Source organism: Zootermopsis nevadensis, unplaced genomic scaffold (assembly GCF_977971745.1).
Source record: "Zootermopsis nevadensis isolate Lab colony 2312 unplaced genomic scaffold, Znev_1.0 Znev_ptg000020l, whole genome shotgun sequence".
Lineage (NCBI taxonomy): Eukaryota > Metazoa > Arthropoda > Insecta > Blattodea > Termopsidae > Zootermopsis > Zootermopsis nevadensis.
This window is the reverse complement of record NW_028259152.1, coordinates 3,725,272-3,741,094: the sequence shown is the minus strand read 5'-3', so window position 1 is coordinate 3,741,094 and position 15,823 is coordinate 3,725,272. Positions and strand designations below refer to the sequence as shown.

Below are 15,823 nucleotides of genomic sequence, written 5' to 3'. Positions count from 1 at the left end.
ACCAGTTTGTTTTTGTAGATGACTACATTTTCTCCTTCTTTCTCTGCTTATTATTTTGGCAATTTCAGGTGTAATAAAATGTTCCAGTGGGGTATTAAAATCATCTGAATCAGAGGTCAGGCTTCCTACTAAATGGAAAATGTGGTTGCTTGGCGCCAATCTTTGTTCATGTGTCATGCTGCATGTCATTGTTTTCACTGACTATGTTCATCTTCATAGCTGTCACTTTGTTGACTACTTGACATTTTCACACTTGCAACAACACTAATACAATCCACAACTTCATTCTTTCTCAGAGATATCACTGTATTCATTATCTTGCAAATACTATATTTTTAGACCCTGCCTTATGTGACCAGCAAAAATTCTAATTTGGGACTGCTTTTAGTCACTAATAATCTTCGCTTAGAACTAACTGGAAAGGTTTTGTGGATAGGCGTGACATCCACAGATGTCATACTCCCACGATAAAAATAGTGCATGATGTGTTAAAATGGTGTCCCTACTTGACTGGTTAAGTAGATGCTCATTGAATTAAAATTTGTTACAGTCTTCCTCAAATCTATGAAGAATTCTATCATACAGTAAACAATGCAGATCATGAGAAGGATCTAAAATGGTGGTCCAATATGTACGGTGTTAACATGGCCATGAATTGGCCATACTTTGAGGTGAGCTACATTTTAATGTTGGAAAATATATTCTTTGTCATGTATTAATGTTGTCTGTTATTGTGGTATACATTTGTTTTGTATTTAAAATTGATAGTATTTACTTAAGGCATTGTGATTCTTTTTAACTATGTTGCTTGCATGGGTATACTTATGTTTTTACTAAGAACACTGTGTTATAATTCAGAACAAAATTAATATGCAGTGGCAGTACATTCATGTATGCAGTTAGTAGTCCTAATTTTTATCCCTGAGAGAGAGGCTTTATTTAATGAAGGATGTGGAATGTCCTGTAACATTGTCTCAATGTAATTTTAAGCATTTTTTTTCTCCCATGACTCAGGTACTGTAAGTTTTGAGTTTGCATTATGTTTGACATTGTGTACTTTTGTCCTGTGATGATGTCATCTTGTTCTAATTTTGTTTCAAGTATACTTACCTGTTTTAATAACATGAGACTGAGTTGCATTGATGACTGATTTGAGATTTTCAGAATGTCATTTGGGATTGATTTATAGGCTTTTTGTAATGATTTGTCACAGCTGATCTTTGTTATAAACTTACAGGCCTGAATGTGTATAACAACTTACATTGTGCCTCACCATGTCAATAAATTTGAGCCAACACTGTAACAGTATCCCATGTAACCAGCTCAAGTTTCAAGTTTTCACATAATGTGTATGAATAAAAAGGGAACAAATCATTTGATTCTATTTGCTGAGCCGAATTATAAAAGAAACTGCAGTAATAATCATCTGTGACAAATACGTTGTCTAAAATGCAGTAAATTTAATGAAAGAAATTTATTATCTTTAAATTACCACATGTTTCATGTTTCTGTGAGGTTGTTGAGAAATATTATGCATCATAGTCTTCTGGGTTGTATGCCATGCAGTATTGTAAGTGATTACCAATGTTTCAGGGGAACATACCAAGTTGATTACATGGTTTCTCAACCCAGAAGAATATGATCTACATTTTGACCAAAATAAAAACTTGAAATTTCCTATTGAAATATCCATGGAAAATGCATACTTTGCTTATTCGGGTGTTTGATGATTTCGCTTAATTTGATCAACTATGTTGATTAACAATTCTGCAAATCTCTTCAGCCACGTTAGTCATTTCCTGGATGACACACAGTAGGTTTGTGTTACGACTATTAATTTAACTCTGAATTAAAGAGGTTTAATTTTGTTATTAATGGGAAAATTAACTGCCATCTTCATATTTGTGGTTGGAAATTTATTAAGACATATTTGGGTGTAGCTGGGATGCTGCTCAGAGGCAACTGTTGGTATTTATTACATGTTTAAAAGTTCGTGTAGGAATTTGGTTTAAAATGTGGTTGTAGCATGAAGATGTCACCTTTATTTGATGTGGTGCCAATCCAAAAGGAAATCAAGTGGAAGCAGGTAGGAAGATGATATGCTGATTGCATGTTGTGTGTTTCTTCCCACCCACAGGAATACACAGAGGAGTTCAGGGATATTGCCAAGGGCAGGTCAAAAGAAGCTATCCCAGGAATCATGCTCATCAATCAACGCCCTGTTGGAGAAGATTTGCATGTAAATGGCCTTTCTGTATTCTTTTAGTTTTGTAGTAGTGTTTAAATTAATTTTTATTAAATATTTGGATATTACTTGTAGGATATGTAAAAACTTAGAGCAGTACACATTGACTGAAAAGACTAAATCCATTAGTGAGCACATGGTATGACCTTTTCCTGTCATTTGTGAAACACACTGTGATGTCTCAAGACACAAACTACACGTGTTTATAGCCATTACAGTAAATTACTAGAATATCTGATTCAGAGATAGGTTAAAATTCTGTGAGATTTGAGGTTCTGTGTGTACTCCTAGGTAGATACCAATGTTTTGGAGAAACATAAGTGTCTTCATCTTCAGGACTTGAGCACATGGCTTCATAACCCATAACATTTTCTTATTAAGATTCAGTTCCTGTGATAAGTGTTGAGAGTGTTGTGACATTTCTTCTTATTAAATATTGTACTGTTCACAGTTAACAGACCATAAATACCACAGTCGAGCTTTTCCAAATTCTGTCTTCCAGTACTACAGTGAACATATAAGGATAATATGTGATCAACTGAAAGTCTCTGAATGTTTCCAATGAGAGACAAAGTGAATAAAATTCAGTACTGTTGCACCTCTTCCATATACAGTGAAACCTCGATGCATCGTTTTCGGCGGGGGTGGGAAATAAAAACGATGAATACGGGAAAACGATAGTTGCGGGAAAGCATTAATTTTTTTTTAAAAAAAAACAATGTTTCTCTTTCAAAGTTACTTCTTTTTACCAAAAAAGTCTTTAATGGACAACTGGTTTGTCGAAACTTTACGTTTTAGGCCAAACAGAGCCCTTTCCACGTTCAAAAAGTTTTCCTCGTCACGTTCACTAATATTATGCACATAAAAGAACGACTTCACCTTTGCTAATGTTTCGGCAAAACTCGGCACAGCTTCGGGCTCGCATTCGTCGTCTTCCTCTTCCTCACCACTCCCACCCCCTTCGCGGACAATAACAGGAAGAATGGAAATACTCTTAAGACCGAACTCAACGAAACGTAGCTGTAGAAGACACAAGATGAACCAGAAGAATGAAAAGTGCCGCCCGCCTTTCCTTTGTACTTATAAGCATTTGTGAAGAAATTCACACTGCACATGCCATCTGGCATCGCTGGAACGAAATATGAGTGCACCCTAATTAAACTCGTAAAATTTCTGACATTGGGCACCGCCATTCTCTCCAACTATCACCCCTGCACCGCTGACCCCTCATTCCAAAAGAATCTGTGCTGGTTGGGCGACATAACAGGTTACCGCTGTGTATTCCAAAAACATTGTGCGTCTTTCGGTATTAATTTATCTCAAAACCCAGCATTTTAATTTCTCAGAAACGATCATTGCGGGAAAATTGTGGGCCGGGACTAAGATTTTTGAACGATCGATGCGATAAAACGATAGTTCGAGGAACGATAGAAGCGGGAAAATACAACATTATTTTATATGGGATGTATCCGGGAAAACGATAGTTCCGGGAACGAAGGATAGAGGTTTCACTGTAGTATCATCCTTCAGGCATCTAGTCCTTCTACCACACAATTACAACATCTAAGTACCATGTAAATAATTAGGGGGAAAATTTACAAGATTCCTCTATATTGGAGTCGGTCTTTGATGTTTGTCAGTTACTGAAAGGGGCAGCTGCAGCTTCACTAATTCTATGAATGTAAACTTGTTTATAGGCATATCAGTGACGTAATGTGAGATGATTTTGGCACATAATAGTTTTAATGTTTCATGACCCAGTCTTCTCAAAATCCTTGAATTGATGCTAAAGTGATGATGCCACAGATTTTTCATTTTCTTACAGTTCCATTTTTTGTGGAGTTCCATAAAACAAATATTTAATTTAAAACTTCATTTAATAATTTGTATTCCTACTAGCTGACTGCACACAGTTAATATTCCTGTGTGTTCTGAACATTTTTATCCCAGGTGCAGGAATTGTCATGTGGTTTAATAAGATTGTTTCCATTTATTCTCCTTATTTGTATGCTGTTTTATTTTTGCAACAGTGTGTTTACAAGAATGGATTCCTTTTTAAAATTTGGTAATTTTCTAACAAATATCTGAGAAAACTGGTAAAATCAGATGCCATATTATCCTGTAATGACAGCTAGTTGAGGTTAGCAAGAAGCTTGTTCCCATCTGACAGATTGCCGAAAATGTGGGATAGTCATTGTCAGGGCTGTTCAACCCAGCTACACAGAAATGTTGAGATTTGTTGGTAAGAAGATGGTTGTCTTCTGGGTTGTAGCATGTAGTCTGGTAGAAGTTCATCAGAGGTCTTTGCTGTCTCCATAACTTTTGGGAATATTTTTGTGCAGTATAAATATGAGTAGAATGTGAAGAGAGAATGCAGTTTCATGCATAAGATGTCAGGTACTGTATGTGTTACTATCTGTGTGGTAATGCTGCATGTGGCTTGATGATTGTGACGTTCAGCACCAGTTGTACAGTTCTAGTTCTAACATCCTTACAGGTAACATTTTCAGTACAATATGTATTGATTTCACATAGTGTTTTATTTACGAGTGATTGAACATTATTTGAGGATTGATCAGGGTGTATTAGGGCTGATAAATACTTAAAAATTCCTTTCGTTCATAAGATTTTTATACTTGGACTGCTAGTGTTTTCATATCACTTGGATAACTGATTTATCCTGGCATATATTCCAATTATCAGTCATGCAGAAACTCTGTTTGAAGCAGCAGTATATATTTCTGTGATTTTTCTAAAATAGGGTTTTTAAGTACATTACAGTGGATCTAGCTGTTTATTCTTTGACTTCTTGGTGTACATTGATTGTAAATGCATTGGCTCCTTCAGCAAAGCAGAATGTGCAAGTTCCCTGGCATTTCAGAATGTTTTACTACCTCAGATCACGGACTTTGGCATGTATGAAATATGCAGTTACAGGTTGCACGTTACAGACAAGCATTATCTGGCCTGACATAAAAGTTTAGCTCTGTTTTTGTGCTAGGAGGTACCACAGCCAAATAAATGGGCAAGTGAAAGTTACATTCTAATTTTGATGAATTTTAAATCATTTTCTCTTTAAAATGGTGTAAATAAATTCAAGAACTGAATGGTCACACACACACACACACACACACACATTGCACATTAGAAGTTGGTATTCTGAAGATCGGTCAGTACAAGACATGGCTGTTTTATTTTCATTATTACCTTTAATGCATAGTTATGAAAATATTAGTGCCTTGAATTAACAGCAAGACCATTAACAGTATGTTATGTTCCTTTGCAGGAGTTTCCCCCTGTTAACAATAAAGTATCAAGAAAGTCTACATCAAGGGTTATATCTACAGATGTAACTTCAGAAACAAAAACTGAAGGGAAGCCAAAGGAGAAAACGGAAAGTGCAAACAGAACATCGACCATCACGTAAGCTGTCCATCATGTTAGATAAATTCTGAACTGTCTCAGCCTCTTGTGGTACAAGATTTGATACTTTTTAAATTTCCACAAATTTATATAATATTTTATACAGTTACAAATCACCATTTTACTTCTTGTCATACACACTTTTGAATTGACTTGGAATACTGGAGACATGTCTGTAAACAGTTCACTTCAGTTCCAGTTGGAACAGTGATTATCACCTGTGAGAAAAATTTGGATAACAGGAAACCACTGTGTACAAATTTTCATTCCAAGCTTGTAAACAGAACATTTCCAAAGGTTGAAAGGAGCTTATAAAGGAATGGTCTGATTTGGTCAGGTTGAAACCCAACCTGAAATCATTTCATTGTTGCTGTTCCCAGGTGTTTTGACTTTGTCAATTTTAAAGGAAACTGGTTCAAAGTATACCATAAAATTGAGAGTTATAATTGAAAACATGCTGTAACAACAAGCTGCCAAGACATTTTGTTGTTTTGATTCGTGTTTTAAGTTCCAAAACTTGTGTCATTTCCTTTAACCATTCACGCCAGTATTTTTGCAGATAATTTTTCTTTTTTGTGTATTTTAAAAACTGCTCAAATAGAATCCAGTGAAATGTTCATGCTATATAATTATAGTTTTAAACTCTTGTTTTATCATAGAAGAAACATTATCATCAGAATCGGAAGCATCTACTTCACTTCCATTGCAACAGTTGCTCACTTCTTCATCTCAAGACTGTTTGAAAAATCTAATATGTCAGAAGTACAATGTTTGAAGTATGATACTGCAGTTGGTTTGATGTTAACAACATATGCCTTGAAGGGTTAACCTTTATCAGCCATGCCCATGCATTGTAATAGTATACTGCCAACTCTCAACCCCTGGCTGGCAGTCCCATAGTACCAGATTTTAAAACCTGTATTTCTACACAACAGTTTCTGTTGTTTCATAATGGGTGGTAACTAAATGACCCAGACATTAAAGTTGTAAACTTACATCACTTTATGTTTATGTTAATTGTTCCATACAGGAATGGGACACGATCTGAAGCAAACCCATTTGAGGAAGAAGAATGGGATGAGGAAGGTGGAGAGGCTTTGGTGGACACAGGAGAGCCAGGTGTTCCTGTCAAGGCTCTGTATGACTATGAGGGAGCAGAGTCTGATGAACTCAGCTTTAGACAAGGTGGGAGAATTGTCTCCATGTGGAGTAAACTTAACTTCTGAACCATACAGTAGCAGTCAGTGAAAGTACAATGTAAACTAAATTTCCAAACCTGACTTATTTGATGATAATGCCACAAGGATGAATTTTGAGTGGGGGTATCTTCAACAAAACACTTGTATCGTGACAGTTTATGTGAAGAGTTCTCATAGGTATGACTTACTTTCAAATTTGTGTCAATTGAAACCACTGTCTATCCTTGTCAACATGAATGTTTCCATAACCCTAATACAGGAACTCTCTTGGTTATCCATTTTACATTTAAACTACAGTGCTTTTAGTATCACCAGGAACATACACATCAAATGTACATTTCTTTAGATAGTTTTTAGTGTTTGAAGATTGAACTGTGGACCAAAGCCCCCCCCCCCCCATTTTACCTTACTATACTCCTGAAACTTCTCCCTTGTCCCTTTTTCCCACTGATTAAAAACTTCGTTTTAATACTGTGATCAATTTGTGTATCTTTTAAGTGTGACCTTTATAGTTCATGAATTGTGAATTTCCATATTAAATTCACTGGAACATAAAATGTAAATGCTAAAAAGAATTCCAAAGAAAACTTTGTATTTTTGCATTAACCAGTAGATAAAAGAGGAAATAAGTTTGTACAACCTTCACTTAATCCATAGGTGGCTCCAGCATGTAGCTTCTGAGCTCACATATGTACATTGTTCCACAGTTTACAATTTATGATGCTTGCAGTACAGAATGGCCTATAACATAATTTCCCTAACTGTGGACTGGATGATGAGGTTCAATCCCCAACAGGGGCAGAGAACTTTTCCTCTAACCTATGCATCCAGACCAGTTCTGGGGTCCACCCAGCCTCTTATACAAGGGGTATCGGGGTCCTTTCCCAGGGGTAAAGCGCAGCCGGGGCGTGATGCTAACCACTCACCCCTCTCTAGAATGAGTAGGAGCTATACCTCCACCCCCCCCCCAAGTGCCTAGATGGCGTATAATGGAACAGATTTTGTATCTGGTGGTTAAAGTTAATATTGTCTTAAGTACTGTTTGGAACATCAGTTTAAAAGTTCTGTGTGAGACAGCAACTAATGGCATTAATAATGTTATTTATTGGAAAATACATTATTAGAGTAATATTCTATTTACAGGAGATGTATTTGAGAAGTTAGAAGATGAAGATGAACAGGGATGGTGCAAAGGCAGGAAGGATGGACGTGTGGGTCTGTACCCAGCAAATTATGTCGAAGTGGTATCGCAGTAACTCGATTATTAAAACTTTACACAAAGTGCTTCCTTCCCAAATGGAATGCTGGCCATTGTATACAAAACCTTTTCATATGCTACAAAATTTATGGGAACATACTCAATTGGAATCTTGAAGAATAAGAAATTGCTTCATGCAGTTTAATGTGTATGGTGACATGTAAACTGTTGTTTTAAGTATTGTATTGACTAGAATACTTTAGATTGAGTGTATGGAGTTATTCACCATGGAGGAAAATGAAATATGTAGAATGCAATATAAAAATTACTTTAAATGTTGCAATGTTTGTAACATTCCATATGTATAAACCTGGGAAGAAAAGTTTTACTGCTGCTGTTTTTTTCCTTTCTCTTGATGTTTGCTCAACATAATATCCTACTTGTGGGATAAGTTAAGAATGACATTCTGAGCATAATACAGTATTTTATGTAAACTTACTAATTTAAAGTTCAAAAGAAAGCTCCCTTGCTCAGTGTATTTTGGTCTGAGAATAACTTTGCTATAACATGCAACAAGCTATGGTTTTGATCAGTACTGATAAACCAAAGCTAATTCTGCTCAAAGTCATAATATATCCAATCTGAATAAAGACTTTTGGAAATTGGATTTGATTTTTATGGTCCTGTAATAGGTTTGCAATATGAGCAAAGCAGTTTCTTGTTCTTGAGGTAAGTGATTGTTAAATAGTTGTGTAAGTTCTGAAAGTGAAGTGAGAGATTAAGACACTCTTGATTGGCCCAGCCAATTTGTGCTCCTGACCGTTACATCCCCCCCCCCCCCCCAGTGCTGCAAGAATACTTCATTAACAAGAACATATCACAAATTGATGAAGTTCCACACAGAAAACACTACCCGAGTTGTGTTACTCCAGTTGGCCATGTATAAATGCAATATTTTCAGTGTATGACTTTGTTTGCCATTGAGTCCAATACATGTACTGAAGATCCATATAAATGAGAGATTGAGTTCTAAATATCATGTATATGTTGAGTTTCAGATCTGTTAATTAACAAATTAAAGTATAAAAATGTTAAAGTGTACATTCTTCCTGGTTTTAGGTGGGTTATCTTCACACATTCTATGTTGTTCATCCATAAAATTACTACTAATTCTATAAAAGAGTACATCAAAATATTGAAATGCATTTGTGCTCTTTGTCATGTTGACATTTTGAATTATTGTTTGGTTTAGCTGTTACTTACTGTGAAATGTTTTTAAGAATGTATTGAAGAGTTCTACTCATCAAGAGCTAGAATACTTGTGCATTGGTTGTGTAGCGTATATTTAAGGAAAGTGATACACTTCACTGCAGTGCGATTTTGAAACGTGATTATTACAGTGATTGGTGGACTGTAGTCGTGTACAAAGAGCAGCAGATACACACTGCCTTTTTTATCCCCTCACAATTTCCATGAAATTCTTTTCAAGGTAGCATATTCCTGTATGTGGCTCAGTTTTCTTTTCAGTGACATGTCAGATGTAATACTAATTTGTAACTGAATGTTCTCATTTTGTGATAAAACTTTCATCATAAATATTTAAGCTTCTTTGTAACTAAAACAGTTAAAACTGGAGACAAATTAGACACAGTCATTAAATAAGTAAATTGTTGGTGATTATGACTTGATTTGGGTGTTTGAAACTTGAGTTCAGGAAATTTGTTTTTAAGTTACTGGTATGTGCATGAGAATTGGAGGAATAATAATAAGTCATGGGGATTAATATTGGTTAAAAATTGAGATGAATCTAAGAAAGCAACTTATGGGGCCAGAGCAGACTAGATATATTGCATGGATAATTTTTATAAAAAGTGTTCATATATAATACATTTACAAATATTTTGCCAGTTTAAATGCAAGTATCATACTTCATCACTGATAGGCCTACATGAATGTTAACTATCCACTATGTAATTATGTAAATATAATTATGTGAAACTCAGTGTATAGCTTATACTTGAGGGCTGAGGGAAGGAATTGAGAAACTAATGGTTGTTCCAGTAACTTTGCCTGTGCTGTCTATCCTCTGAACCTCCAGTAAAACAGGCTTTTGTATATTTTAGATAAAAATGTTATAATAGGAGTGTGTTGTGATAATGAAACATAATTTATATTCGCAGGTATTTTGAGAAACTGGAAGATCTTGATAATTATTATATTTGTATCTTTCCCTTCAATGACTACAGAACTTAACTTTGTGGGATGAAAATGGTACTGTCTTAGTAACTTTATGCTTTCAACCTTTTTACATAACTGCATTAGTATAAGGTGATACCATTCCACGAACATTTGGTTAGTGATATCCATACAAAATTGTTGTGCAGGTTTGTATACAGGATGATTGATGTGATTCTTTGCATGCAAGAGAACAATCGACATCTTTGTCATCATTGTCGTCATCGTATTCCCAAAACTGTGAACATATAGAACTTAGTAAATTGCCATTTGGCTATGTAAACCTTTGGATGATATGCTTTATATACAGATATGTATACTGTTTTCATGTGCTTCAGTTATTTTAACCTTACTGTTACTTCCTGTTAACTTTTGCTTACATATGTGTGTGTATATATATATATATATATATGTATAAAATGTGAATAATTAACAAATGATTTAGTGTCAGCTTGGAAAAATACTCCCAGCTCTGCACCAAACAAAAATTGAGAACCATGAGATGAGTAACATGCACATATACTGTGCTGGATTAAATCAATTAGAAATCTTGTGCATGTTCAATTATCCACAACTAGTAACTGTCAGATTGGTTTACTATATTTAATAGGCTAGAGAAAGCTACCCACATCTCTAACCCTACCTATTATAGTGGCGATACAAATATTGCAGGCAGGGAGTATCATAAGAGATATTATTTTTATGGGAAAATCTGCAGTGTTCCCTCTTGATGCCTCTGCTTGTTCCTGCAGACTAACCTTGGATATGTAGAATTTGAGGTTTCCACGGTGATGGAATATTGTGGTCTTCTGGGTTGTGCTGTGTAACATTCTGCAGGATATAGTGCCTCTCTCTTCTTTTTGAAGACGGGCATTGTTCCTCTGAAACGTTGGCACACAACCAGGATATTAGGTGGCTCAGTAATCCAGAATATTAGATTGTAACCTTGGATGAACCTTTAAAATATTCCACTGCCACAAATATCTCAGAAATTATAAATCTGTTCACCTATTTAAGACCCCTAGAGTCAAATGTGGGGATTGAAACAACACTAGTGTTTAACAATGTGTTAAGAGTATGGCTGTACAAGAAGTTATGTGTTTTTAATCCATTGTTACAATAACGCCTAGAACTGAAACAGTTTGTACCCAAATGCTTAAATTCACTTTCATACTGCAATCCAGTGAGCCATCAACTAATGGGAAAGATGGGTTCCTATTCAACATCAATTCTGATAAAAGTGACTGCATTACAAATAAAATACGTGTGATGAATACAAGTGACTAAATTCTTTTTTATACACATAGATATGGTCTACATAGCTTATGAGTTTCAAATAATCTGTAGAACTTTAATTTTCATATCTTATTAAACTTAATTTTTGTTTTGCAACCCTCTTTTGTGCTGGTTTATTTAATAAACTAGTTACAGCCTATTTTAATGAAATGTTCATGTTGTGATACATGTGAATGTTCAAAATGTATTTTATCTGAGTATCTATAACATCAGCATCCACTATATGATAAAACTACATTCCCATTCAACATCAATTTGGTATTTTATTTTTCTCAAGAAATTGGCTATTGTCACTTACTCATATCACAGTTACCAGTTAACACACTAACAAATATGTGGACAGACACAATCAAAAAACATAAATATAAATAAAAAGTCAATATCTGTATTTCGTAGAGTAATCCTTCGGAGAAACCACTAAACCTCGTCCTTTGCGTGCCCCTCTGTAGACTGTTTCAATTATGTCAATCATTTCCTGCTTGTCTTCCAGTGGCCAATTAATTTTGTTGTTATTTCCTGTTCCAAGATCAATCATTATGTGTTTGTTTCGAAAAAAGAACATAACTGTACATGGATCATACAACTCGTACCTGTAACATGAGATGGAACTGCATATTAACTCAATTGCTACAAAGTCCTTTTATATATGAAACCAAAATAATATTTTCTAGTTAGACTGAAGTAAGCCTCCATCAAACTAAACTTCACAGCAGATCAAAATTCCATGTGTACATCCAGACACCTTAAAACTTTGGAGTTGAGCTTAAACTCATGTAATTTGAACATTTAAAATAATCATTACCTAAAATACTAAAGAATCCCCAATATCAGATTCATCCCTCTGACCTCATTACATAGGAAGATATCAAAGACATATAGTATAACAAAATTTTCTCGTTCTACCAGCCATGTCGGGCGATTGAGACTTGAAAACAACTTTTCACCTTTCAACCACCTGACAGCTAGTTGCCTGAGAAGAATTCATAACATTTAGTCGCCGTGAAAGCTTAAAATCATGCAGACATATAGTATTTATACATACATAAAAAATGTGTGTATATGCATATAAATTACATACATTTTATTGAAGTCGGGGACCTTCGTAATATCGACCAGATACAAAACAGCAAAATTCTTCACCTTTTCTGCAATGCTGTACAAGACTTCATCCATCTTCATACATGATGGGTCCCAGTCATGACCAAATCGAATGACCTTTTACAATAAACAAATGTAATATTATAGATGCACTTCTATTCTAAATTTATCTTTCATTTAACATGTGGAGCCACTATGAAAGATAAATTTAGGATAATTACAGATAAGAAGTAAAATGATAAAGTTGTCAAAGGTGTGTATATATAAATCACAAATATTATGTTCTTCCCTCAAATGAGGGTGGTAATGTTTTGTAGGTACAATAAAAGGTCCGATTCATTTTGGTGTGTTTGCAATGAAGTTGCAAACGTGCCCATAAGCTTCACCATGTATTCACATGTCACAATGAAAGATCCATTCAATCTGAAACTAAGAAGTCTTGCTAAGGAATTTGACACATTTGAATACTGAATGAAATTGGACAGTAATAATGCTTATTTTACATGAAGACAAGCCTATATGTGTTAATGACAACCTTGAAGGGTAGACCCAAAGGCACTGGGCAAAGTACCAATAGGCTTGTATTTAGGTCAGTTGCCTTAGTGATAGGGCATAAAAAAGAAAAAGTAAAGCTGTCCCACTATATGTCTTATACGTGCTTGGGGGGAGAAGGGGTATACCTCCTACTCATTTTTGACCACAGCATCACACCCCGGCCATGCTTTACACCCAGGAAAGGAACCTGGTACCCATTGGATAGGAGGCTGGGTGGGCCCCAGAACTGGTCTGGATGCAGAAGCTAGAGGAAAAATCCTTTGTCCCATTGCGAATCAAACCCTGGTTGTCGAGTCCATAGACAATCACTATACTGACTGAGCTACACAGGCTCATAGTGACAGGATGTGACGACATATATATATGAAGCTGATAACACATTCCTAAATAGCCCAATAAATCACAAATGTGCTTTGTTCAGAGAATTTTGACATATGTAAGTAAATTAAAAACATACTTTTGTGCTGCTACACATACTATTACGTTATCTAACATATCCAAATTCAGTGACAGGTTATGTTACATTACATTTGCATTCTGTTTGAGTATACAAAAATATTTTGTAGTAACTTAACACATTGGAGTCATTGAAAGAGGCACTGGTATTTGTTCTTCCTAACAAGTTTCTTTATGACTTACCACAATCCCTTCTGGTGATTGCTGGTATAGTACCTTGAGATAGGCAACCAATGCTTCGTCCACAATTCTATCAACTTCAATTGAAATGATTGTTCATGCACACCATTCAATGCTGCAGTTGATAGCATCAAAAAATAACTTACAACACATCACTCCACTAGAAATTAATTCACAGGGGGTTGTAAAATAACAGTAAACCAATGATTAGTAATTTTTATGCAATAATGACAAACATAAGTACCAAATCTGAAGTGTACCTTGTCTCTGGCATGACATAATGTTATAGTAACAGGTGTAGAAAATGTAGAATGAGAGGTGACGATACCCGAGCAGCCAACACTGTGATGACTTCTGTTAGGCTGTCTTGCTACTTTTATGTATTCTATCAAAATCAAACATAATATCTGGCACTGTTGCTACAGATGTTATAAAATTTTCTTACCACAACTCGATCCTCTTCTGACAGTATTGCTTGATCGACTTGCCAGCCATTGTGCAGATGTCCTAACATGTACGACATGTTGTCTGATTACAGTACCCAACAGCAATCTGAATTGTACAAAAGTACAAGTTTTTGAATATGAAATCATACGACAAAAGTTATCCTGGTAAATGATAAGATATAGTATTTCATAAAAATAATATAATCATAAAAGACTTGTACGGTGTTCTTGTTTAGTTGATGAATACAAGGTAACCTTAAAACCGAAGATTAATCACTCATGATTGACAATTAACCTCAAATCATACTCGCGTCTTACTATCTAAAATGAAAATATACGTGTTCTAAGATAAGAACTCTTTGGAGGATTGAAAAATTGTTTTACATTACGTATACGAAATAAATTCTAAACACCTTCACTTTTACAAACCATAAATTTAACAAAGACAATGCTATAGCCACTGACAACATACATACATATTCTAAACCCACGAGCAGCTCCTGTAACGGACAGCGTGATCTTGCACATGCGCATGAATAAATAATTACAGAAAATGGGATTGAATACAGAGAATGAATAAGACAAGTTTAATTTAATCTAATTTCCATCAATTTCACAAAAACAAATTATCGTGCAAAGTTTTTCAATTACATTGGGCAATTCCAACGTTCAATTCCTATCAGAGTTCCAATACTTTTTTAAACTTGAAATATCATAATTGCCTTGTACTCTTCGGTACAGGTATTCCAGGAAACAGTATTTTCATATTCTGGGATACTGGAAACGACCCGTTCTTCAAGTGCCTGAGCACTGCGGGTCCCAACTTTTCGTTGGCCTGAACTATAGACATTCGGTAAGACTCCTTGGACGAGGGATCGGCCCGTCGCAAGGCCTCTACCTGTACACAGGACAGCACAACACCGAAAAACGCAAACATCCATGGCTTAAGTGGGATTCGAACACACGATCCCAGCGACCTAGCGGCACAAGGCCCACGCCTGAGACCGCGCGGCCACTGCGGACCCATTTTTTTTTTTCATATTCAGGGTTTAAATATTTGCGAAACGAATGTTGCAATAATCTGGTATTTCGCTAAGTGAAGCATTAATGAATAAAAATTAATGATGTAGGTATATTATAAAATTTGTTTGCTTGAGTGATGAGTCCTCATAGCAGAGCATGCTGAGCTTAGTTTGGTGATAATGTATTGAATACGCTTTTTCCAATTCAAGTTACTGTCAGTTTGTAGGCCAATAAACTGTTTTTTCTTCTTCTTAAATTATTTTATTCATGTACTCTGTTCCCAGTTTAACACAATTTTTGTTGGTAGTACATTATTTCACATTTTTTTATAAAAATGTAATATTAGTTTATTGGCTTTAATCCACTTGTTCAAGACATGCAAATACATCATTAGATGGATAAATATGCATGATTTTTCAATTTTTTTATATAGAAGTTTAATTTTTTAATGTTTAAGTAATTCTGGAAA

General features: G+C 35.2%; 2 protein-coding genes across 13 annotated transcripts in view; one reads left to right on the top strand and one right to left on the bottom strand.

Annotated features, from left to right (window-relative positions):
• Synd (protein kinase C and casein kinase substrate in neurons protein Synd) overlaps positions 1-10,624 on the top strand; it is a 63,163-nt gene extending 52,539 nt beyond the window's left edge. For 5 of the 6 annotated variants that reach the window (XM_022086912.2, XM_022086911.2, XM_022086915.2 and 2 more), the window contains 5 exons: positions 551-671; positions 2,138-2,239; positions 5,532-5,668; positions 6,699-6,853; positions 8,011-10,624. In XM_022086912.2, the coding sequence (XP_021942604.1) occupies positions 551-671; positions 2,138-2,239; positions 5,532-5,668; positions 6,699-6,853; positions 8,011-8,123 (628 nt within the window). In that variant the 3' untranslated portion in view covers positions 8,124-10,624. The remainder of the gene's footprint in view (positions 1-550; positions 672-2,137; positions 2,240-5,531; positions 5,669-6,698; positions 6,854-8,010) is intronic. The other variant, XM_022086916.2, reaches the window with a different exon arrangement.
• Positions 5,665-14,923, bottom strand: Dim1 (thioredoxin-like protein Dim1). Of its 7 annotated transcripts, none has more exons than XM_022086927.2 (5): positions 14,808-14,923; positions 14,331-14,437; positions 12,675-12,811; positions 11,059-11,181; positions 5,665-10,538 (listed from the first exon to the last, which is right to left on the bottom strand). In XM_022086927.2, exons 2-5 carry the CDS (start codon positions 14,406-14,408, stop codon positions 10,145-10,147), a joined length of 732 nt encoding a protein of 243 aa, XP_021942619.1. In that variant the 5' UTR covers positions 14,409-14,437; positions 14,808-14,923; the 3' UTR covers positions 5,665-10,144. The 7 variants fall into 7 exon arrangements, with proteins under 7 accessions (XP_021942619.1, XP_021942621.1, XP_021942620.1 ...); XM_022086929.2 differs by having other exon boundaries at positions 14,804-14,855; XM_022086928.2 differs by having other exon boundaries at positions 14,761-14,833.
• Between the last annotated feature and the right edge of the window lie 900 nt (positions 14,924-15,823).

Coding starts and splice junctions, on each gene's coding strand:
- Dim1 (XM_022086927.2), bottom strand. CDS start 14,408: ATGTCGTACATGTTAGGACATCTGCACAATGGCTGGCAAGTCGATCAA. Junction 12,812..14,330: donor CAGAAGAGGATCGAGTTGTG/GTAAGAAAATTT, acceptor TTATTGTAAAAG/GTCATTCGATTTGGTCATGA. Junction 11,182..12,674: donor GTCCCCGACTTCAATAAAAT/GTATGTAATTTA, acceptor CCAACGTTTCAG/AGGAACAATGCCCGTCTTCA.